The sequence below is a fragment of the Oxyura jamaicensis genome, chromosome 5, assembly GCF_011077185.1.
Source record: "Oxyura jamaicensis isolate SHBP4307 breed ruddy duck chromosome 5, BPBGC_Ojam_1.0, whole genome shotgun sequence".
Taxonomy (NCBI): domain Eukaryota; kingdom Metazoa; phylum Chordata; class Aves; order Anseriformes; family Anatidae; genus Oxyura; species Oxyura jamaicensis.
This window is the reverse complement of record NC_048897.1, coordinates 28,391,865-28,415,744: the sequence shown is the minus strand read 5'-3', so window position 1 is coordinate 28,415,744 and position 23,880 is coordinate 28,391,865. Positions and strand designations below refer to the sequence as shown.

At 39.8% G+C, this 23,880-nt stretch overlaps 1 protein-coding gene and 1 long non-coding RNA gene across 2 annotated transcripts in view; one reads left to right on the top strand and one right to left on the bottom strand.

The window, feature by feature from the left end:
- The first annotated feature begins 325 nt into the window (after positions 1-325).
- Positions 326-23,186, top strand: GTF2H1 (general transcription factor IIH subunit 1). Its single transcript, XM_035326747.1, has 15 exons — positions 326-381; positions 3,451-3,619; positions 5,471-5,663; positions 8,080-8,242; positions 9,858-9,951; positions 10,676-10,825; positions 11,873-11,952; positions 12,696-12,826; positions 13,982-14,069; positions 15,388-15,476; positions 16,335-16,452; positions 17,269-17,359; positions 18,823-18,938; positions 19,776-19,868; positions 20,497-23,186. Exons 2-15 carry the CDS (start codon positions 3,466-3,468, stop codon positions 20,581-20,583), a joined length of 1,647 nt encoding a protein of 548 aa, XP_035182638.1. The 5' UTR covers positions 326-381; positions 3,451-3,465; the 3' UTR covers positions 20,584-23,186.
- The window catches only part of LOC118167412, a 37,796-nt gene continuing 16,945 nt past the window's right edge, over positions 3,030-23,880 (bottom strand). The window contains exon 3 of the long non-coding RNA XR_004751122.1: positions 3,030-3,151. This is a non-coding gene — a long non-coding RNA (uncharacterized LOC118167412). The remainder of the gene's footprint in view (positions 3,152-23,880) is intronic.

Here is a 23,880-nt window from a genome sequence, read left to right as displayed (position 1 = left end):
GGCGGGGGGCACAAAGGCGGGGGGCCCGGGGCAGGCCGGCACGGCGGCGGCTGCGCCCCGACGGCGCTGCTGCGGCGGCTCCCGGCCCCGCGCTGAGGTGACGGGGCGGCGGGGCCGCGCCTCGGCGGGCCGGTTGCCCGCTGGGACCGGCTGCTGACCGCTAACACCGGCTGCTGACCGCTAGCGCCGGCTGCCCGGCCTGCCCTGCGGGAGCGGAAACCGAGCGGTGAGGTTGGTATCTGGGTTAGCGAACGGTGTGAAGGTTTCCTCCGGTCCTGCTCAGACGTCCCCGAGCCCCGCAGGAGGAGGCTGGAGCCAAGTGCTGGTAACGGGGAGTGCTCAGAGGGCCGTTACGGGGCAGGCTCCTGGCTTTGGGATCGGTTAGGAGGAGTCTCTGCGTTAAGGGCAAGATAACGATTGAGATGGCGTTTCCAAAAAGCTACGCTCGCTTCCAAAAGCCGGTCAGGCATTGGAACGGGTTACCCAGGGAGGTGGTGGAGTCCCCGTCCCTGGGGGTGTTCAAGGAAAGGTTGGACGTGGTGCTTAGGGTCATGGCTTGGTGGGTGACATTGGTGGTAGGGGGAGGGTTGGAGCTGCTGATCTTAGAGGGCTTTTCCAACCTTTATGATTCTAAGATTCCCAGAGAGCTGGGAGAGGAGGGGTTAGTCATAGATAAGCAAACAGGACCTTTTGTTTTGTTTTATGCCAAGCTGAAGCTTTCTGATTGATCTTGCCAATTGTAAATTGCAGCTGACATTAACATCCCCAAGAGAGGCTTGATGACAAGTCATACCCATGGGTTAAGGCCTACCCCTTTATCCAGATGCTTTTCAGAAGTACCAACCATCTCTTTAAAAGCTTTGTCACTACAGAATTTCAAATAAACTGTCTGGTTTTCCTATTCAAGAAGCCACTTAAACCAGAGAAAAGTCTGTCTTCCAAAATGTGCAGTTGAACAACACAATACTGCTTCTTTTAGCAGCAGATTATCACTCAAAGATGTAAAATAAGAGAATTTCTCCCTAAGAATGTTGCAGTTGTTGCCTCTTTGAGCAGCAATATCATCATCTGCAGTACTGGTTCCTGGAAGCTTCAGCACGGTTGTTAAATATAGATGTTAGGATCTTGGGGCAGGCGTGAGCAGATCATTGATGGCTCTCACCCTCTTCATCGTAAGCCTTAAGTGTCAAAAAAAAGAGAAAGTGACTGGCTCCCTGCATGTGCATGGTGAGGATATTGCCTTCCCCTCTGCAGTCCATAGGAGACCATCCTCACACTTTTCTAGCAGCTGGGCGAGATTTCTATTTTAGAATTTTGTACTTCTTGTAACAAGAGAAGCCATCTTGTTCTCATTAGTGGAAGACGGTAACTTTTCTAAGTCCTGATTATCACCCTCTTTTACTCTTTCTGATGTATTGTTTAAAAGACAGCTCGGGGTTTTCTCCATTTTGGGTAATGCTTATTGTGCATATCACCCTACTGCCTCCATAAATTACTGCATGAAAAAGGAAGCAGAGCAGTGACAAATAATGGCAGCAAGCGCGTGCATTTGCTCTCCCAGAAGGTAGAATGAGCCACTTGTGGGATAATTGTGCGTTCACAGATTGCACACTGCAGGGTACTGTGCTAGGAGCACTGCGTCTGTAAAGGAGAAGTTGCTAGCTGCTGATCGTTTTCCTCCGTAGTTAAAAGACTGCTTGTAGGTGGGTGAAATAGTATGGTTAAAAGCAAAGCAACTTGCATCAGAAAGCCTGACTATGGAAATGCTTTCCTTTTCTTTCTGTTCAGAACGGTTTTAATTCCTTTGCATTCTGTGGTTTTGTCTCTGCTGCATTTGCTAATAATGACCTCAAAGGATTTTAAATTAACAAGGGGAGAAAAGCGTCAAAATCTGTAGTCTTGCGTATATTGAGGTTTCTGGTCTATTGGATTCTGTGGCTAGCTGCCTTTTTCCGGTAAGGATAAGGTGCTGATGAGAGACTACAGACCTGCAACAGGAAATTCTCCATAAAATGGTAGCACAAATAGCACCGAAAGAGAATAATGCTGCTGGGGAGACTCTAATGGATTATGCTAGGAAACAGTCCTGAAATTATGCCATGCAGTTTTCCTTGAGAGAGAAGTATTAGCAGGGCTGCTCTGAATGTGGCACAGCATGTTCTAGTGGCTGCTGCAGTGGTGCTGATGTGAACCCGCATGTTCAGCTCAACATCACTGAAGTCTTGCGCGAAGCCTTGGCTGAGTGACACAATAAAGGAGCAAAGCTCAAGTGCAGAGCCCATTTGCCATTGAATTTTCCCATACGGTATTTTACTTAACACATTTCAGTGATGGGTTTTGACTTGCCGAAGGGAATGCTGTCCTACTATTCAGATTGTCAGAGTAAGATCTCCTATGTTGCTGATGTCTTAAAAAAAATACCTGAATTTCAATACTCAGAAGTGTCATTTGTCATACCTGTTATTAGTGTGATAGGTGATGCAAATTGCTTTTTGAAGTTTGATGCAGACACCAGCAAACATTATTATAAAACACATAAAATACGTGTATCACCTTTTGAAAATACTGTTCTATGTATCACCAGAAAAGTTTGTCGTGTACAAAATATAGCAGTTGGACAGACTAAACATTTACAGCAAACATGCTAAACCTGGGATTTTTTGATAAGTGTGCAACAGTATGTTAGCAAAATCTAGACATACGTATGGCATACATATTTTCTTGAGACATTTAAGGCTGTAGAGTGAACCTGAAAAGAGGAGGGATGGTGACTGCTGGGAAGATTACGGCATGTATCAAAGGTTAGTCAATGAGAGACTAGTGAAAAAATTCCCATTCTTTTGAAACAGGTTTAACGCAGTCCAGTCCCTCTGAGGGATGGGGATAGGAGACTGGACAGCTGGGATCAAGCGTACCAAATATCGTTCAAGCCTTGGGCAAAAATCACTACAGTAGGAACACGACTGTAACTGGACTGTTATCTTTAGTGCAGAGGAGAACTGAAAATCCTTGTTTTTTCACATACCTTGTATCCCTCCCTCTTGTGAAATGATTTAGCATCTGCTGTTCGTACTGAAGAAGGGAAGTGCTGCCAAATGCCAGAGGAGATCTGTAATTTGTGTTCCTTGTGTAGCTTTGGTTTTCTTCCGAGCTTGAAAAAAACAGTAAAGAAACATTAAAATAGGAGAACTTGGTTATCAGTTTAAGATGTGCAGGTCTTTTATGGGAGCACGAGGAGTCTCATCAATATAATTAGGTGAATTATTTAAGTAGCTCACGCTGTTTTGTCTAAATAAATTTGCTAACTGCATTGTAACAGGGGAGCATATCTATCTGCAATAGTTCAAAAATGATGTAGGCATTAATGAGTAAATGTGGGTTGTAATACCTTGACAGGAATAGTAAGAGATAAGCAATGATGATAATGATCAACTCTACTCTTTTTAATAGTTCCTTGTAGCCACAATGGCGACTTCATCTGAAGAAGTGTTACTGATTGTAAAGAAGGTACGTCAGAAGAAGCAGGATGGGGCTCTCTACCTTATGGCTGAAAGGATAGCATGGGCACCTGAAGGCAAAGACCGCTTCACAGTGAGCCATATGTATGCAGACATAAAATGTAAGTGAAGACTTTTCCTGTTCCAGCTTCAGTAAGTGGTGTTTCAAGAAATGTTTAAATACAATCCAAAGCGTATGTGCTATAAAACACAGGTAATTCAGGAAAGTTGCAAGGGTCTGGAGCTTTGGCTAGGCTATTCTGCATAGCAGCAGTGATCAGGACCGTGGTACATGCTTAACGGTCCATTAAGGATGTAATTGCAGAACTTCTGTACTCTTCAGATCTTTGTTACGCTGCACTTTCTATTAACTTTTGAAAAATTTCTGCAATAAATCGAACAGAGAAATTACGCCATATGCTTGTGGAGGGAAGGGTGGGAGGAGGGTTGAGGAAGAGTATAGGATTTTCAGGGTCTAACACTGAAGCTATCTGGCATGTCATCTGTTGAACTATGCAGCTAAAGCTGTTCCAGTTTTCATATAAAGTGAACCTCGGTGTTTTATTTTCATCCAACAGACCACAGCTTCACAAGTGCTAGCTTCTGTAGTTTGGCCTGAATGTAATGTGCAATAAGTGTTTGTAAAATAACGTAGAGTAAGTAAGTTAAAATAAGTGTTTGCTGTTGCAATAGCAGAGTACTTGTAAGTCAAAACTGAACAGGAAACGTCTATACTATGCTGCCTTTCTGGCTCCAATTAGTACTCGTGTTCCATGTGTTGTAATGCCAAAAAATAATTTTAAAATGTTGTATGCATCACTTAGTTAAGCTTTAGTGATTGCTACTGTCAGAAGTCACATATAAAGACTGCAGTATTATCAAAAGTGCGTGTGATGAATCAAAACTAATATGCTGTTTTCTGAAATCCAAATGTGACAAGAAGTTTAAAAGGTCTGTTCACTTATATTCAATTTTGTGAAGGTTTTATCCAGTCATTTAGCTTATACACACTTAAGCAGCTTACATATTAAAGTGTACAGGCATATAAGTCATTATAACTTGGATGTCTGGCACTTGTTTGTCTTTTCAAAATCAAAGAAGTGGGATACGAAATTTGTAAGAAAGATCACGATTTAGGTTGACCTTTGGTCTCCAAGTTGCATTGGAGAAAGGGGCCAAGATTGGAAGTTAGGTGGGTGCCATTTGCAGGGCTATGCTGAAGTCAGTATAACAAAACAATCCATAAATGCAGTTGTTTACTGTCCAGAAACTTAGTTTTTCTAGTCTCTGCTCCCTCTGGTTACAAGAAGCAGGAGTTAGCTTTCTCTTATGAGTCATTAGGGTGTAGTAGCACCTTGGAGGCACTGGGGATCACCTTTGGGGAGTACCGTGGCTAACTGTGCTTATAGCACGCTGCTTGAAACCAGTGTACTTTTGCTGACAACATCCTGTTACCCCACCCTGCATCTGCTTTCTTACTACTCTTCTATGGGAGCTGGCCCAGCTGGAAAAACAGAAGGGGGGTTACCTTTTAGTGGCTCGGTTCCTTGGCTTGGCCTGCTGCACAAACACTAGCACCAGCACAAGAGAGGCAGTGGGAAGAAGGGGCAAGGGTGAAGTGACAAGGCTGTCACCTTTCAGCAGCAACCTGGACTTGTACCAGGTTAATTCTCCAGGTGATGAAAATCTAATTCACAGGAGTTTACTAGCAGAGAATGTAGTGAATACCAAGCTGAATCTGGGCTCCTGAGCTGTGGCTGAAGGATGCTGGGTTTTGGAGAGGACAAGGTGCAGTGTTCCAACTAACTTAAGGAGAGGACTCTGTTCTACTTGCATGGCTGGAGTTCACACATAGGATAATGGCATTTAATTGGATGATGTGGATAACTGCTTATAACCAAATACTCTAGGGTAGACAGTTTGTAATATAAGCTTACTGTCTGTTGCTAATTAATGCTCTCTGTGTAATCTAGGCCAGAAAATCAGTCCAGAAGGTAAAGCTAAAATTCAGCTTCAGCTAGTATTGCATGCAGGGGACACAACCAACTTTCACTTCTCCAACGAAAGCACAGCAGTGAAGGAGCGAGATGCTGTAAAGGATCTTCTTCAACAACTGTTGCCCAAATTCAAAAGGAAAGCTAATAAAGAACTTGAGGAGAAAAACAGGTAAAGAGAAAGGAGTCTGAAAGCTGTTTTTATTTGTTTTATAAGTCTTCTCTAACTTGTGTTGTACTACGTTGTTTGTGATGTTGCATTTGTAGAAATCTCTCCATTTTAAATTTAGAGGCAGTTCCTCAGGACTTAAATAACTCTAACATGTTGAGACTGTGCTTGTGTTCTCAGTGACACATTCTCAAGGTGTAAAGGCAGTCAGCCCAGCTGCTACCCAGTCTTTGTTACCTATCTATGAGATGAAAGCGCCCAACTGGCAGTCTGTCTCTTTAGTGTGCTTAAGTACATAAGTACCAGTGAGAAAAGCTACCCGATTTTTTTTTTTTTTTCCAGAAGTTCTCACATTCCTTGTTTTTTTTTCCTCCCTGCATAACCCTTTCCTCCCTGCCCGCCCCTGCCAAATATTCTTTCCTTTTTTTTATATGCTATGCTTAAATTACTCGCTTAAATTTTTTTTCATACATCTCACTTGACATGTAGTAGTTTGTTATTTGGCATGCACGATGTTTATTCTAAAAAGAATTCAGAGAAGAGTTTCAGGAACTAAGTCCTTCTTTAAAAGGGCTTTTAAGATATGCTTCCTTTCCTATAAAATTTGTTTTAAACCAGCCCTTGTGGGCTTAGGGCACACTTCTCTGTGACTCCCCAGATGAGTTTCACTAGCATCTCCTGTGAATCCTATATCTGCTACCTTCCCTTTTCAAAGACTGTTACAGCTTTGAACTTATCTAAGTTAAAGGTGGACTTTATATTTTTTAACCAAAAAACAGCACTACTTTACGGGGCAGATTAGATCTTTACAAAGGGATTTCCCAAACAGGCAAGAGTCCTTGTGCTGGAGCTCTGACAAATCTGAGATGAACTGTTTTCAGTACTGCAGTGACAGCTAGACTCTACAGCAGTGCAGGCTACTTTGGCACTGTTACCATACTGGTTTCTTTACGCTACTTCCTTATTTCTAATGGTAACACCACCAAGTAGGTGGACAGTCTTAGCTCTCAATCTTTGTAGCCGTAAATGGAGTTTTACAGTACTGTGCTATGTGGTATTAATAGCTTTTCTAGTTACAGAAAACTAGAATCAGAAAAGGCAGAATCTTTAGAACAGACTGTTCTAGTCTGTTCTTTTAACAATTATAGTTCCAGACCACCGTTGGGGCTTCACTAGCCTAATTTGGAACAGATGAGGCCAAAAAGTCTAGCCTATTCTGGTACAGAGTCCTTGTGGCATTCCTCTGCTTATTGATACTTGGGGTGAGGTACGTACCAAAATTCCAAGAACTATTTCAAATTAAGACTATTTCCTGCCGTGCTAATTAGCGGTCATGGCCACTAATCCATATTTGTAACAAAAATAATTGGATAAAAAATAACCTTGGTAAGAAAACATACTAGCAATGTTCTGTCCCAGAAGGTTGCCACTTCTATCTCACCCTACTTTGTCCTCAGAGCTGCTACAGACTTTGGTTCAGTCCAAATTGCAATCTGTCCACGTTCTTCCCTAGACTATGTACTATGTATTCACAAGACACCTAATTTTTTTGTTCACAACCAAGACCCTGAGGAACATGCTTAAGGTTGTTGAGGTTACTGGCTAATTGTCCACGTGCATGCATGTTTCCCAGCAGATAACCTAGTGTGGGCTTCTAATTGGTACACAGCTGCATGAAAAAGAGAACATGAAATAACTGAAGTTTCTGGTGCATACCTTTTTTGTATTGTGGATAGTAAGGGTACTTGCTTGATATTTGGTTTCTAATTTATGTAAACATTACTACCTGGTGGAGGTAGCGACACCGAATGTTTCTGCAGCACTTGCACTGCATGCAGTAGTTAAGTGGTGAAGGTCCTACTGTCACCAACAGAAATGGAAATGAACAAAAATCTCAAGATCGTGTGTGTTTTAAGGTATCTTATCCCATGCATATTTTGTTATCTGTACTCTTGCACTAAAGTAGAGACCTGTAACTACAAAATTCTGAGATTTTAAACAAGAACTGGACAGTGCCCAAATTCCCTTTTTCTACCACGAGACTTTGATAATGGTAGTTCAGGAAGAGTCACTGTGCTTTTGCAGTTCACAAGACTCTAGTCTTGGGCATGCAAAGGCACAAAAGCTTCACAGAATATTTAAGGACAAGACATAAATCCCATATGAATGTTTTCCTAGAATTTACTGTTTTCTAGCATTTAATGCTATTCCTTCAAGTTTTTTTAAGCCCTTTCTTCATTCTTTTGAGACAAGTATCATTATTGAGGTTGGTTATTTACACAATCTTATTAAGAAATACACAGCATTTTTTTGAAAGAAGAGTTAGTTTCTGTTCCTTTTGTGAACTCATGTTAGTTATGGAAATCCTAGTGATTTATTCTTCAGCATTTCAATTGTATTCAATACATTCTTTTACCAGAATGCTGCAAGAAGATCCTGTTTTGTTTCAGCTCTATAAAGACCTTGTTGTGAGCCAAGTAATCAGTGCTGAAGAATTCTGGGCCAACCGTTTAAGCCTGAATGCAGGGGATAATTCTGCAGCACCTAGTAAGCAGGATGTGGGCATCTCTGCAGCATTTCTGGTATGTTGAACCTCTAATTTAAAACATTTTAGAGCAAACAAATTGGGGAAAGATTTCTGCTTTTATACTTTATTCCCATATACTTGAATGTTCTTCTTTCTGTTTGTTAAAATATTGCAAGTGTAAAGGGGAGAAAAAAAGTAAAGATTTTGTGCAAATCTGCAACCTCAAAATTTTGTCAATTTAAGATGCTCAGATTGAACTTAACCTTGAAGAGGCAACAGGCAGATGCTCTTTATACTGCTGTTTTGTCTTCCATGTAGCAGAAGAAATGATTAACTTAGTCACTAGATTACAGTGTATTAATGCAATTAATTAATGCAATAAAAGTGTCTGTTGCAACATCCATGTGCATAAATGAAGCCGCGAAGACACCCACACAAAGCAGTCTTATTCCTTCCCTGTGTTTGTTTTTCTAAACTGGTACATGCTTTCAGCTAGCCAAAGAACAACTTGTACATATGAAAGCTTGTTTTATCTCTTTCCCCAACTTTCAGTTATGTTATCCCTTCATAAGATCTCAATGCTTTTGTAATCTGAATGCAATCTAAAAGTAATCTAGGTACAATCTTCAGATTCATTCCACAGGGACGTGTTTTTACTTCTGCAACAAAACTCATACAGATTATCATTTGCCAGCTGGAATCCCATTTTTACCCTTGTAATGACTGTTTGCACGCGCTAAAGGTTTGGGACGGAAAGAGGAGATGGGAATTGGTTTTTGGCCTACCTGCTATACAAATGCTCACTTTTCCCTTTATAAATACCTGAATCAGTTAAATGAATTTGTTTTGATTTTCTGTCACTGCACTATTCTTACACCTTAAAAAAAGTGAAGCTTTCTTAAAGTAACTGATTGCTATTTTAATAACCAGTTTGTGTACACTGCATTTGTGAAGAAGAAATCTCCAGGTATTTGTGTTCTCATCCAAGTTAAAATAACTATCTGGCTCTGTTCAGAATGAGTGCTTCTCTAGAAACAAGGTAGTATTAAAAACTAGAATTTAAATGTACAGGAAAAGGAAGAAAAGGCAGCATATGCTTTTCTCCATTACTGAGAATCTGACTCTGCTTGCTTGATGCAGAGCTTCCTAAAATGATTACTGAACTGTAACTCACAAGTTCTGACTAAGGCTTATGGTCAGTTTTTAAATGCAATGTTATTTATCACTTTTACTGAAATGCTTTTAGTGCTTAAGAAAATAAGGTGTGACAACCATAAGTTATCACTGACTCTTCACTAGCTGAATTCTTGAATGAACACCAAAAGATAGGGCATATAAAATAAACATGCCTTTTCTTACTTTGGAACAAGGTTATATTAAACTAAGTATGTCTCCCTTGATTGATCGTCTTTTTCATCTTCTAAAATCTACTGCCGACTTCTTGAATCATCCCTTAAGTGGCAAGTATAATAAACTAATTAATGCATGCTGTTTTATTTACCTCTCCAAAAATAGCTATTTATGATCAAATACGCTATGTATTACTGGAGGAAGATGATTATCTGCAGCAGAATTTGACTTAGTTATGCCTTTTTTTTTTTTCCTTCTCCATTTACAGAGGGAATTCAGACTTAAACTGTTTCTCTTCCCTGTATGCTTTTTTTTTTTAGGCTGATGTACGGCCTCAAACAGATGGCTGCAATGGTCTGAGGTACAATTTGACTTCAGATATCATAGAATCCATATTTCGAACATACCCTGCAGGTAAGAATCGTGCTTTGCATTACAAATACATTCATTTAAGATTTGTTTACTACCATTTTACTCCAGGAAGGCTACATTGCAAGCCTCAGCCTGTAAGTATAAAGGACTGTATCTTCAGTCTCTTTGGATGATTTTTCCCTGCCTTATTTCCTTAATTTGAGAAGGGATGGAAAGAAGTATGTGCTAAGACATGCTTTTGAAATGAAAACTTGATTTCATTAGATGAAAGCATTTCAACTTGTTGCACTGACTTTTTTAAATTGTAAACAGATACTTGGCTCCCATAATACACCCCTACTGATCATGTCATTTTTTTTTTCCTCCTTACTACCTTTAGAGGAGGGCATGATACACTTTTCTATCCTTTTCTTGCACTATGCTGAACCCTGACAAGGGTTCCTTTTGCTCTAGGTTAAAAATTCTAGCTCCATCCTGAGAATAACTAGAATTCTGGTAAATAAGACTTCGTGTGTGTGTGCGCGTGTGTGATTCAGATTAGAATATTCTTGTTTCTGTGATGTACGTTTCTTTTCAGAGCACTAGGTAGTATTGCAAGGCATAGAAGAGCTTGCTGGTGTTAAACTACTGCATTCCTTTACATTTAACTGGCACCAATGGTGATAGCACTAGACAGAAAGCAAGGAAGCAAGCAAGGAATTCTTAATGTAAAGTACTGTATTAGGATTTGCAGAATACTTTGTAATCATTACTTGCTTGTTTGCAGTAAAAATGAAATATGCAGAAAACGTTCCACATAACATGACAGAGAGGGAATTCTGGACACGATTTTTTCAGTCTCATTATTTCCATCGGGACAGACTCAATACAGGCTCAAAAGACCTCTTTGCAGAATGTGCCAAACTGGATGAAAAAGGTAAGTTTTCTTTTTCTGCAATAGGCTGTTAACTTAGCAGTATTACAGAGCACAAATCAAGAGGTATGACTGGTGAGCTTTGCAAAACACAAGTCAGTGTTCTCATATGTCCATCTATTGGACATCTTGTTTGTCAAACTGTGAGAGGTAGAGATGAACGCTGGAAGTTGTCTATAGCTTTATTATTCTTAGGCTGTCTGATAGCAAATGCATTCCTTGGAACAAACGGGGAAGTGCTAGTACTAGAAATACCCTTTATCACAACTCAGGCAACAATAAATCAGTGATAAATTCCGAAAATAAGTGATCATAATAGTATACTTATGCTCTGCCATCACTTACTATGGAATAACTTCCTTTACATAAGCCTTCATTTAATGCTGTGTGCACAACTTAGAGCAGGGATAGCTTTTGTAGTAGGATCAGTTTTTCACAATAGACAAGTTTGGATCCTGTTACCTTTTCTGTCAGTTGTTTTAATAGAAGCTTAAGTAAGATGATATTTAAGATTTCATATTAAACGTTTCTATATGATTACAAACCTACCTTGAATGTGAAGAGAGAAGATGATTTAACACCATTCCTTGGTGCATGTTCTGTCTAGTGAATACATTCTATTAGGAACCCACAACCCTTCACAAGTAAAAGCTATCACCAGATACAAACTACCATTCTATCCAAGACAGTCCAGCAACACAGTGCCAAAATTAGAAGAAACAAAACTAAGGCCTCCCAGTTCCCACTAATACAACTTATATTAAATGCATCCTCTTTTTTATATATAGAAGTGTTCAGTTATGTGTAGAGGTTGTTGAAAGCTGCTGTGATTAGTAGGCTGCACTTTTACAATAATATTCCATATTTATGGCTTATTTTCAAGGGAACTTTGAAAAGGGTTGGAAGTTCTAGTCATAGTGATATTTGGACATTGCAGAACCTTTGGCCTTTCCTTAAAGGTTAAATACAGTGTAATAATCCCATAATTATTTCTTTTTTTGTGTGTGTGTGTGTTTTTTTCATAGTCTTTTTTTTGTTTCTTTCATACAGGGTTAAAAACAATGGTATCTCAAGGAGTAAAAAACCCTCTGATAGATTTAACAGCTTTGGAAGATAAAACATTAGATGAAGTAAGTACTTAGCAAAAATACAAAAAAAAAAAATCATTTAAGGGGAAAGGGGGTCTTTCTCCTGTTGAAATTACTACAAATGCTTATTGTAAGACAGGTCACTTACTAGGCTGCTGTGCTTGTTGACAGCATTTGTGACAACATTTACACAGTTATGTGTGTGTAAAGAACTGGAGCCTGTGCTCAGATGCCTGCTTTAGTGTGCTGGGTATAAAGCCAGACTTCTCTCTTTTTAAGAGGAATTACTTCGCTTTGCCTTCAGCCACCTGGTAACTGGGAAATGCTGCCAGCATTAAGGCTTGAGGTTTTTTGAATTCCCAGTGCTATCACATCCTCCTGACAGGTGTCATTTAGCCTGCGGGCTGCTGGTGTTCTACAAGAAGTTAAAAAGAGGTCAGTAACACAGTTGCTAGTTCTTAGTTGCCATCCGTGTCTGTTTAGTACAGGTGATCCTTTTTTTTAAAGCTAGTCCTGTATATACAACAGATCAAGGTGTCTTATAAAATTACTTGTTCAAGGCTTTTTTTTCCTGACACCTCTAAACGTTCAAGCATTTGGAGTTTTTTCAGAGTGCATGTGGGTGATGGTGGGGGGGAAGATAAGAAAACTGTTTCAGATGATGGTGCAGTATCACCCAGTGAAATTGCAAGGAGGTGGCACACAGGCTTCCTGACTCAATGGAAAACACAGAATGGTCCTTCTGGCTTCGAGAGAGGAGGTAACTAGTATTATTTTCTTTGTAGGGCTATGGTGTTGCTTCTGTGGCCTCTACATCAAATGCCTCAAAATCTGCTAGAGAAAGTAGCAATGCTGCCATTATAAAACGCTTTAATCATCATAGTGCCATGGTCCTCGCAGCTGGCCTCAGAAAACAGTAAGTTTAAATGTTGTCTAAAAGCTAAATTTTATTGCATGCTTAAAGGAATTTCCAAAAGGAAAATACATCTGCAGTTCCTCCTCCAACCTCTTTTTATGAATGAACTATTAGGTTCTGGAAATGAAAGTATCATTAGGTTCCATTTTACTTCATACACTTTTTTCAGAGCTGTCTGAGATGATAAATGCTATTTTTAGCTGGGTTGCTGTCGTACAAATAAGATACAGAAAAGGAAAGGATGTTTCTGCCTTAGCTCTTTAGCCCTGCTGAAGGCTGCAGAAGTACTCTGTTCTGCTGGAGGGGGGGGGGGGGGCGGGGGGGTGTCTGGTGCAGGAAGTTCTATTGCCTGCCTTCCAGGAGCAAGCCTGCTGGGGCTTCCTATAGCAGGTTGCATGGGAAGAGGTAAAAGCAGAAGCAGAACAGTGTGACTTGGGATCACGTTAAAGGTTTACCCAGTGCAGCACCTTGTCCTTGCCTTAAAGGTATCGGCTGGTTACATATAGTAGTGGAAAAACTCGTTAGAAGAGGAATGAAATGGGTTTGATATGAGGTCTGTTGTACAACTGGTTTATAGGCAACCACCTAAGCAACAGATTATTACTGTACTGAAATCCGACAGGCCTTACCTGTGAGAGATCTTATTTAAATAATTTCTTCTGCATGGCTGAGTCCCCTCACATTGTTCTTGTCTCACCCAGAATGAGCAGTGGGCCTCAGATAACGTTCTGGGTATGTGTTTCTGTTCCTCAGTTCAGACTGAGACAAGACAGTAGCTCTCATTCTGAAACAGTACTATTTCAGAGCTCCCATACCTCTGCTAATATAAGATTGGCCTCAGCGTGTATGCAAAGTGTGTGTTTTGCATGATTTTGCTGTGTCCCAATTGCATTGTGGGCACGCTACTATTTCAGCAAAGGCAGAAGTACCCTTCCCTGCTGTTGAATTTCCCCCTTGACAAACAGGGTCATTTGAGGAATTAGTTCCTTTTATCTAGATCAACTTCTATAAGTTAAGACATATGGGGGGGAAGCTGGTGTACAGTATGAAGACGCATATAGAACTTTTGAAATAGATGTATTTACCTTGTCTCTAGCATGTATTTAAAACTTCCTTTGAGGTGGATTCTGTTTAATGCTGTTTCTCTATTTTAAGAGAAGCACAAAATGACCATTACAGTGAGACCAGCAGTACGGATGGAAACTCCAGGGATTCAGATTTCTTTCAACCACCAATGAAAAAGGTATAAAGCTAGCTGATGCAATTCTAAATGAAAGGAATTGGATACTGTCTCTTAAAACAATGCTGAAGGTTCATTATGTGTTTTAAGAAGCATCTAAAACGATACTTAAGTTAGCTTTGCTTAAAAGTGCATAGAAAAACAATTGAGGGCCAGTGAAAATGTTTGTGTGTAGAGTATGTCTGTTAGTAAACATGAATAAACCACACCTTGATGTACTGTTCTCTTAATCTCTTTAGTCATGCCCCTTGAAAGTCAAGTTTCTAATATTGTTCTAATTGTACCCAGGTTCTTTCCATGCTGTGCAGATGTATTTTTGCTTTTTGCCTGAACACTTCTAGAAAACATACATATGAAAGAGAGAAGGGGGGTTCAAGAGACAATATTAACTTGTCAAGTGTATGTTTATAGAGGGGATGATTGAACTGGCACATAGCAACCTTCATCTTAAGGTCAGAAGCTGGAGGAAAGTTAAACTGAAAAAGAAGTGATGTCTGGTGCATTGAACCAGGGCAACAGCCTGTTTCAGATGAACAACAGCAGTGTTCAGCGAAAGTGAGGAAGAAGTACTATAACTGCTACAAAACTTAACTGAATACTCCTTGATAGAGTTGACAGCCAAAATAGAAAATGCCAAGCTGACTCAAAACCTGCATATGTCACGAGAAAAGGTTGTAAAATACACAGTTTGTTAAACACTGCAGTGGTCAACAGCTTTGACTTTCTGAAAGCTGCAGGCTTTTACTGAGGAAGTAAATAGACCAGGACAAGAACAAACGTGATGATGAGAGGAATGAGAAAGTAGCATAAGATTGGGAGCCTACAAAGGAAAACTACCCCTGTGGTGTTACCCATGCTGAAAAAGTCTGTCACCACTGTAGTGATCCCTCTCACCATGAATGCTCTAGCTCTACTGTCACCAAATGTCTTGGGGAACTGTTAGGGTGTTAGTCCTACACTCTTGTACTCCAGCCATTACATTATTTCTACTTCTGTTAATCTGGAGATAGCTGAACTTAAGTAGAGAGAACAAAGAATGATGTATGTATAGCAGAATAATTTCTCAAGTGTCAGGGACTGAGTTTTGGTCAGAATCTACAGAAAAAGCAGTAGTGTCAAGACTTGCAAACTGCATGTTTAAAACGATACTGGGCATACCTCCCTTAGGAGGGCCGATACAAACCATTCCAGCCAATTTTGTTTTCATTAAGGTGTTAGTAGCCCTTTCACACAAATTCAGTTAAGTGAGAGAAAAAAGGCAGTAAATGTGCCAAATTGTGCTCTAATTAGTGAAGTATACGATTCTTTCGTTTATTTTTAGGTGAAACTACAGGAATCCATTGAATATGAAGATTTAGCAAAGAATAATAGCATTAAAACTATTGCACTAAACTTAAAGAAATCTGACAGGTAAGTTAACAAAATATGCTGGGCTATTCCAGCATATTCTGGCTAGCAGGTCTCATCACAGCCTGCACGTAATTGGCTGATTTAGTTTCCACTGTGCCACAATGAAGTGTGTTTAGGCTAAATTTAGAAACAAAATATGAATTCCTGCATAAACCAACTTCCAAGTAATTCCCACTTAAATTTGTAGTTTGATTTTACCTTGCTTCTCAGCTTGTTAAGCCCCTGTAAACCTACTAGGAGAGCTTTGACATAATTTCTATGAACATCTTAAGACTTATCTTAAAGGTTCAGCACTTTGTTGCAGCTCAGTTGAAAAACATGTGTAGCATGTGTTCATATACAATTCCAAGCAAAATCCCCTCCCAGGGGAAAGAAGTGCTGTTGGGATAGTTTGGACTGGCCAGTGGTCTAGTATTTTTCTAGTAGTTGTTTTTTTAGACTCTTGAGTTTAAGAACCATAGAAGTAGCTTTAGAGTAGGAGTGATACCACAGGAAGGAGAACAGATCTAAATGTGTGTGTAACTTCATTTAGCTGAGGTTCAAATAAAAGCAGTGTGAATTCCTCCATTCTGATGATATTCCCAGAACCGAGCAAAATAGGTGGCACAGGTAGCTTTGCATTAGCAGAATGATGCTCACAGATTCAACAATAGAAGCATCTTATTTTGTTGCCATACCATCTCTAACCTAACCTCTTTCTACATGGCAATATATTTACTTTTCATGCCAACAAACAGGAGTTAGATAGCGGGGTCAACAATTGCAAAGTATAAAATTGCAGAGATGAATGACTGTCTAATGATTTTTTTTCTTCTATTTTTACCAACACTCATATTAATATACTTTTCTCTCTCACAGGTATTACCATGGTCCAACTCCAATTCAATCACAGCAATATGCAACCAGTCAGGATATAATTAATTCTTTTCATAGTATTAGGCAAGAAATGGAGGCATACGTACCCAAACTAACTCAGGTATGGAAGAATTTTCAGCAAAATTCCCTTCCTAATGTTAACATCTTGCTTTCTGTCTCTTGGCTACTGGAGTTTTAGCTCATCAGCCTAAACTTAATTTACAATTTTAGGTGATACCTTTTCAGCTATTGTGTTTAAAATATAAACACAGAAAATAATAATTTAAAAAAAAAGACAGTTGAAGCTTTGCTGATACTGAGTTATATTCTAGTGTTAACATACTGTTCTGAAGAAATAGTAAAGGCATAAAATAGTAAAGCAGGACAGTCGTGCAACATGAATACTGGCAAATGTTATTGATCCCACCCTCTGAAACTTAGGATATCATGGTGTTAGGAGGTTGTAGTAAACAGGCATATAACTGAATGGGTCTTTTGCCCCAAAATGCATTTAGGTAGGATTTGTTTTTAAGTATGGGCTGCAGAGAAGCTCACTCTTAGCAGCATGAGGATAGTATGGCCATCTCACCAGCCAGTTTCTAAACTACCCTTCTTAAATTTGGCCATAAGAAAAGGAGTCACAACTGTGAATGTGTCACATATCTGTATTGTAAGGATTATCCTGTAGTAGTAGCTGTGCAGCCAGTTCACGTACTAGGTAAAGGAAAGGCTTGTTAGTCCATAATTGGAGAGCTTTCATTGAAAACATGAGCTAACAAAGCCACCTCATTTAATTCTTCAGTACAGCAAACTCTTCATCAGAGCTTCCACTGTATCTTCCCAACTATATCTACAATTAGATTTCTTATACAATTTATTTTAAGGACACATTGTTGGAAACAGTGGCCTGAAATAATTGTTACCTCTCTCCCTTCAGGTTCTTTCAAGTGGTGATGCTACTAGCACTATTGCAGTCCTGTCACCTGGAGGAGCACTTATGCAGGGTGGAACACAGCAAGCCATAAACCGTAAGTACTTAGGATATATAGTACTTGAATCACATTTAATTATTTTTTAAAGCAGCTTGCTGTTTCATCTGTCTCTTAGAATATGTTACACTGATAAAGGAAATTCTGGAAACATGTAGCTGGAGTAAGACTGGTTGGCAACAAGAAAAAAAACAACCCAGGCACCCTATGAGGGCAGCACTGGCTGTACCAGTGCTACAGCAAGTGAATGATGGAACTTTACAGAGCAAGTGATAAAGGTTGCACCATGATAAGTTGTCGTACAGTTAATGGGTTTGCTTGCTCAGCATTCTTATTTGTATTTTTTCCTGGATTTTAGAAAATAAAAGGCATAGTCTGGGAAAGCTCTATAGAAGTGTCTTCTAGGTAATTGTTTGGAACTAGTGTCTTTGCAGCCTGCATTTAAGATCCACAGCTCCCTGTGAAGGACGTTTTTTCTTGTGGACTACAAGGGCAAACAGGCAACCCCTCCTTCTCTCATCTCCATTCAACTGCTCTATTTCCTGTTGTCACATTCATGCCAGCTTGAGTTCCCTTCCCTTTAGTCTCATAGCAGATGAATCCCTGTTGTCACAAGGCAGGGTTTAGTACAGTTCTCTAGTTCACATTTTGTACTTGATCTGAAGGACAGCAGAGACTATTCAGTCTGTTGAAAAAGTATGAATTTCTAATGGCAATGAACAGAAAGGAGTCAGCAAGTCAGTAACAATGCTCTCTTGCCCATCCCAACTGCCAGACTGGGCGCTGAACTCTCTTTCATCAAGCCTAACCACCTTCTTTTTAATAGCCTCATCCTCAAGTTTGTTATATACTGTTCAAGAGGCTGCTCCTGCCATTCTCAGTGACAGGCTGTGCTTTTTATCCCTGCTGTTTTACAATTTGGTGCCTTCCCTGTTCTCGAACTATGTAGCCATTTTTTTCTTTAAGGCACTGCTGGGAAGAAAGTTCCTTGTTCCTGCCTAAACTTTTTGTCTTCCATGTGCCCTGTTGCTGACAGGTGCTGTGACTATTCTCATTGCCCATGTAACAGTGGGGAAAGTTAGAAGTTACATTAGCTTGCAGCATTCACCACATGCCTCACAGACCATTTTGTACTGGGCTTTGAACAGAACAAGCCTCTGGTCCCAGATGCAGTCAGTACTGCCCTGCTGTAACAACAATAATTACTTCTAATTATTACTTCTAATTCTGGATTAAAGCACTGTGTCCATTGTTAGCCAGGCATAGATCTTCCTCAGTATTATGAGTTTCCATGCATAGCCATAAATAAGCAGCTGACCTCATCTAATGCCACTGATAGTCCTACTTCAGGTGTGAGGCACCTCAGAGTTCCCTCCCAGCCAACCTTTCTGTCAGTCATTCTACTAGGAAATGTGTATTGCTAAGCTTCTTCGTTAGCCTAACGTTCTCATTTTACATATGATAGTTTTGAGTGAAGTGACAAAGCCTTTTTTCCATTGCAGAGATGGTGCCAAATGACGTTCAGTCTGAACTAAAACACTTGTACGTGGCAGTAGGGGAACTGCTACGACACTTCTGGTCCTGCTTTCCAGTTAACACGCCATTCCTAGAAGAAAAGGTAAGGAGGAGCCTTCCTAGTATAGCCATGGTTAAGACGTGGACAGATCATGGTCTAAAATGACCATCATTAACTTGACACACATGCTTTAAGTCAGTGCTTACTCATCCCTAGAGGTTCACAGAACACTACAAAATGTGACTTTTTTCAGCAACTCGGTGCTATTGGCTAAAATCATACTTATCCCTGCAGGCCTCTTATCCCCCTTCAGGAACACTTGCTGTGCTCTAGTTTCCAACAGAATGGTCGGTTGTCTTCCAACTGCAGATTTATCACTGTCAGTTTTAACACACACAAACGATAGCCTCCCCTTTCCCAACTTTAAGACCTAATGCCTGCAACAATGTTTACAAGGAAATTTTCCTTATCCTTCTATCCATTGCAAAATCACTCAGCTTCAAAACATGCACTGCTTTTTAGAACAGAGCTGCCTTAATGAAGGGATGTCTGGCTATAACGAGGTAGGATTGTTACAATTTTTCTGTTGCTATTTCTCAACCTCTGACCTCATATGGATCACAAAGATAAAAACTTGCATTCAGCCATCTTAGATTTTCTACTGCAAAATGTGGCCTGAAAATCACTGTACAGTCTTTGCATGAAGGAAAAAAAAAAAGTGTTTTGGTTAGTAACTATAGAACTGGCTGACCAAGTAATAGTAATCACCTTGCCACCACAGTGGATTTTTAGGCATGTTGTACTCAAAAATAAATATGCTTTAACTTAAAGATGTTTTAGGAGTTCTTCCTTCCTCAAACTGTACATACTTAAAGTATCTCCCAGAATGAGTTACAAGGTGTTCTGAACAAGCAATTACAACATTGGTTTCTGTCTCAGGTTGTGAAAATGAGGAGCAACTTGGAAAGATTTCAGGTGACGAAGCTCTGCCCATTCCAAGAAAAGATTCGGAGACAGTATTTAAGCACAAATGTAAGGGAAAAATACTCTTAACTTTAATTACATAAGGTGCATATTGATAATGTGAATCATAGTTATCAAAGAATGGTGGCTTTGTTACTTCTTATCCTATGTCATTTTAAGTTTTTTTATTGTTATTATTACTGAGGAAATTGGCAGAGGGAAATGAGGTACAGAGTTAGGTATGCCTTTTCTCCTTGACTCTCCCTGGCAACCTTTCTGAATGACAACAAACTTGTCAAGAGCTATAACTTTGGAAATTGCTCAAGTGAGACAACAGAAAGGGGCAAGTTATGTTTCACTTTCTACTTCCATCATGAAGTAGAACTTGAGCTATAATCTCCCACCATATCAGTCTTTAAGTGGTTACACACTAAATACCGGAACAAGCAGCAGAACCAAGTGTCACGTCCCTGGGACCTGCTCAGCATAGTAGCTCTCTGAACTGCTACCTCTGCAGGTAGCATAAAGCTTCTAGGTCCTTTCTCTCCTCATCTGGCACACCTCCTTGATCTTGGTGAGATCGCTCAGAGTGAATGAAAGGAATCATCCAACTGAGCATCTGTTTGATCAAAGGCAGGGGAGGGGATCTATTTTGCAGTAGCTGAAACATTTTTTTTATCTCCTCTTAATTTTTCAGTTGATAAGTCATATAGAAGAGATGCTGCAGACGGCCTACAATAAATTCCATACATGGCAGTCCCGCCGTATGCTGAAGAAGACGTGAAAATGCATGCTGTACAGGTTTGAGAGCAAAATCTGCAGTAGGTATAGGAATACAACCTAGGACACGTGCAGATCTTATAGTTGTTGCAGGAAGACCTGCAAGCTGTGGACTTCTGAAAATGATGCTAACTGAACTTGCACATTTTTTTTGAAAAAGGAACTGAGATTAAACTTGAAAACTAGGGAGAAAAACAAGGAAGAACCAAAACAGAAGAGCTGAGGCGCAAAAATATTTAAAAGACACTGTTTACTGCAGTTACTCAGGAACTGCTTATGATTTGCATAAAGAGCTGCTTTCAGAAATAAAAAATTTAAAGAGGGTGTATTAATAAAATCTGTTTTTCTGTCTAATTTTTTTAAGAAATGTATGGCACAGGGTAGAAATCAAAAGTTTTTCTTCACTGGATTCTGACATTTTATTGAATTCTGTTTATACTTTCTGCAACCGTTTAACAATATTTTAAAACATAGCAGAGACTGGTTTTGCTTCAAACATTTGGGAGAGTGTAGCTGTCAGAAGACAAGCTTCTGCCATATATTTTCCCCACCAATTGAAAGCAAGAGGCATTGCACTGAAAGCTGTCTATGGTCTGGGGTCCCTGAAGGCACATGGGGGCAAACTTTTGCCTGAAGTCTTGGATTTTTATGCAGAATTTTTTCAGCCATCAGTTTTGCATGTTTTTCTTTGAGTGCAAGCGTGTGCTACTGCAATCTTTTTTTAAGGTGGCATTTGTTCTGAGGAGAGAATGCATTTTTAAAAATGAAGTTAAATAAAGTTTCTTACAAAAGCAGTCATTTATTTCCAATTTAGACTTTTTTATTATTTCTTCCCTTAAATCTGTTTTCCTTCACTCTTCCGGTTTGACTGTTACACTGTTTTTGGCGAATTGATAATCATTGCAAAGAGAAAAATGTGTTATTTACACAGTGTCCATAGCTATTGGGAATCTGTGCCATACTTTGTTCCAAATAGAACCAGTTCATTTCAGACCAACTTGTCTTGTATTAAATGTGACTTAAATGCAAAGTCTGTTTTCTATGATAATAATGCAGTTCAAGGACATCCTTGTATTTTGTTGTCATCTTGAGTGTACTAAGGCCCAGGATGGGCTACTGAGTTTTTTACTTCTGACTAAACGTGACTGTTAGATATAGGAGGCATTTACTACAAAGACAAATCAGTGACAGTACTTATTCAAAGCAAGCACAGCAGTGTTCTCTAAGGCAGAAGAAATTCCCATTAGCCTGCACGATGGCTTAATACTAGGTTTTGCCACCACTGGTATGACGTTAAAACATAGTATGATTCTGGGTGGAAAACTCCTGTAAATTCCTTCCGCAGAAGAGATGTATTTGTACAGCCAAGTCTGTGCTTGTTCTGTGCTGCTGCTCCATTTATGCAAGAAGGGTTTTTCTTTCACCAATGCGTGGAAGCCAGCAGCTTCTGTATATCCAGTGTTCTTGGATTTTTGTATGATGATAAAAGCTGAGTTTCAGTTAAATGTCACTGTCCTCACCCAAATTCTGTTTGGAAATGTATGCTTATTAAGCCTAGTTTCCCTGTCTGCTTTTGCAGATAGATGCATGATACCTGCTCTGTGATGTTAATGTGGTTTGCTACAAGAAGTGACTGGGCTCAGCAAGAGGGACATGTTTTTTTGGCAGGGTAAAAGAATCACTAGACATCAACTGATATAAGTACAGCATTAGTGGGATGAGGTGCACATCTTGTCAAAAGTTGCCTCTTGTGATAAACAGTTTCTCTAAAATCTAGGCATAGGGTATGGCTTTACTAAGTCTAATACTCTTAAAAGTGCAGACAGCTCCCAGAAAGCAAGTGCAGTTTCGCTCTGCCCCACTCCAGAGCATTCACTCTAGTAATTCTGTGGCCAAATTTCAACTATTTAGAGAAAGTTATAATGGCTTTCATCATGTCAGAGGGCTAGGTTCAAGAAAATCTGATTTATATTCCCTGCCTGAAGCTATGAACAACACATGTGAGTATTAGACCATACTGAGGCTTTGCAATAATCATTTCCTTTTAAAAGTCCTAGACCAGAGTTTGGAATGTAGAACTAAATCTTTGATTTGAATCAGTATTTAGGATTACTGGAACACTGGACAAAATGTTTCAGTGCCTCAAAAGAAGATTCTACAGTTCAAAGGACTGTTTGCAATCATTATGGGGGGTGGTATTGCTATAGCTTTAAGTTATTGGTGCAATATCAGGCTATCAATTACTTAATTACTAGAACTGGGGGGGAGAGAAGGAGGCGGATGCTAAATTCAACAGTTTTGCCTAGAGACTGTACAGGCAAGGCTGCTATGCACTTCATACTGCTTTTTCAGGTATTGTGGCAATAAGGCACAGGCCCCTCCTACAGTAAGGGAGGTCAACTAAATATTTTCTCCTACGTTGTATTCCCCTTTTCTGTAGCATGGTCCAAAACCCAGATTCATTCCTTAAGTTTTGAAATGGAATCATCATGCATTATATTACTATTGGAATCTTTATACTGACTTGTATTTTTAATGAGAATTCATAAAACTTGTATCATTGGCATTGATCTAAGATTTGTAGAATAAACCCTACTGAATTCTAAAGTCAAGTCTTCTCTAGTGCTTAGGCTGTGTATTTTCTGACGTTCAATCAAATCCCAACCAGTCTATACAGGTTGAAAATAAAAGAACGTGGCATTTGTGCTAGCTTAGCTGTCCCCTCATGCAAGATTACAATAGAGTTACTGTTAAATTCTTTCAGTTTCAGGGGTTGAGAACTTTTTATGCTATGTATGTGGGGAGTTCACAGCATCACTGGTACTACTGTGCCCCTGTTCCTGCTCATACAAAAGCCAGTTTAAGTCTCCATGGATTAATACTTAGCTTGTTCCATACATTGATAGAGCAGCTGCTGTTCCAGGAGAGCTGCACAGGCTGCTTTGTCAGCCATTCAGATCCGAGCTTTGCTAGTTATGGAGACAGGATATCTTAAAGCAGATATTAACGCAAGGCTGGCTCAGCTTAGTTGCAGCCTAGGAATTTCAGCAGATGAAAATTCTTAGATGCATCACAAAAAAAGGCTGGGGCATTTCTCACAACTAGAGCTCTAGCACAGGCCAGGAGAGGAAGCTACATTGTTCCACTGGAGCCATTCCTACAAGCAGTTACTTGCATGCTCATAGTTCTTAGGACTGTGATCAGCTTCACAGTGTGACAAAGCATGATGTGACTTACTCCCCACCCCCTTGTTTAAGGTGTCTTCACAGCTGCAAGTATTTTCCTGTATTTACACTAACTA

Coding starts and splice junctions, on each gene's coding strand:
- GTF2H1 (XM_035326747.1), top strand. CDS start 3,466: ATGGCGACTTCATCTGAAGAAGTGTTACTGATTGTAAAGAAGGTACGT. Junction 3,620..5,470: donor TATGTATGCAGACATAAAAT/GTAAGTGAAGAC, acceptor TGTGTAATCTAG/GCCAGAAAATCAGTCCAGAA. Junction 10,826..11,872: donor TGCCAAACTGGATGAAAAAG/GTAAGTTTTCTT, acceptor TCTTTCATACAG/GGTTAAAAACAATGGTATCT.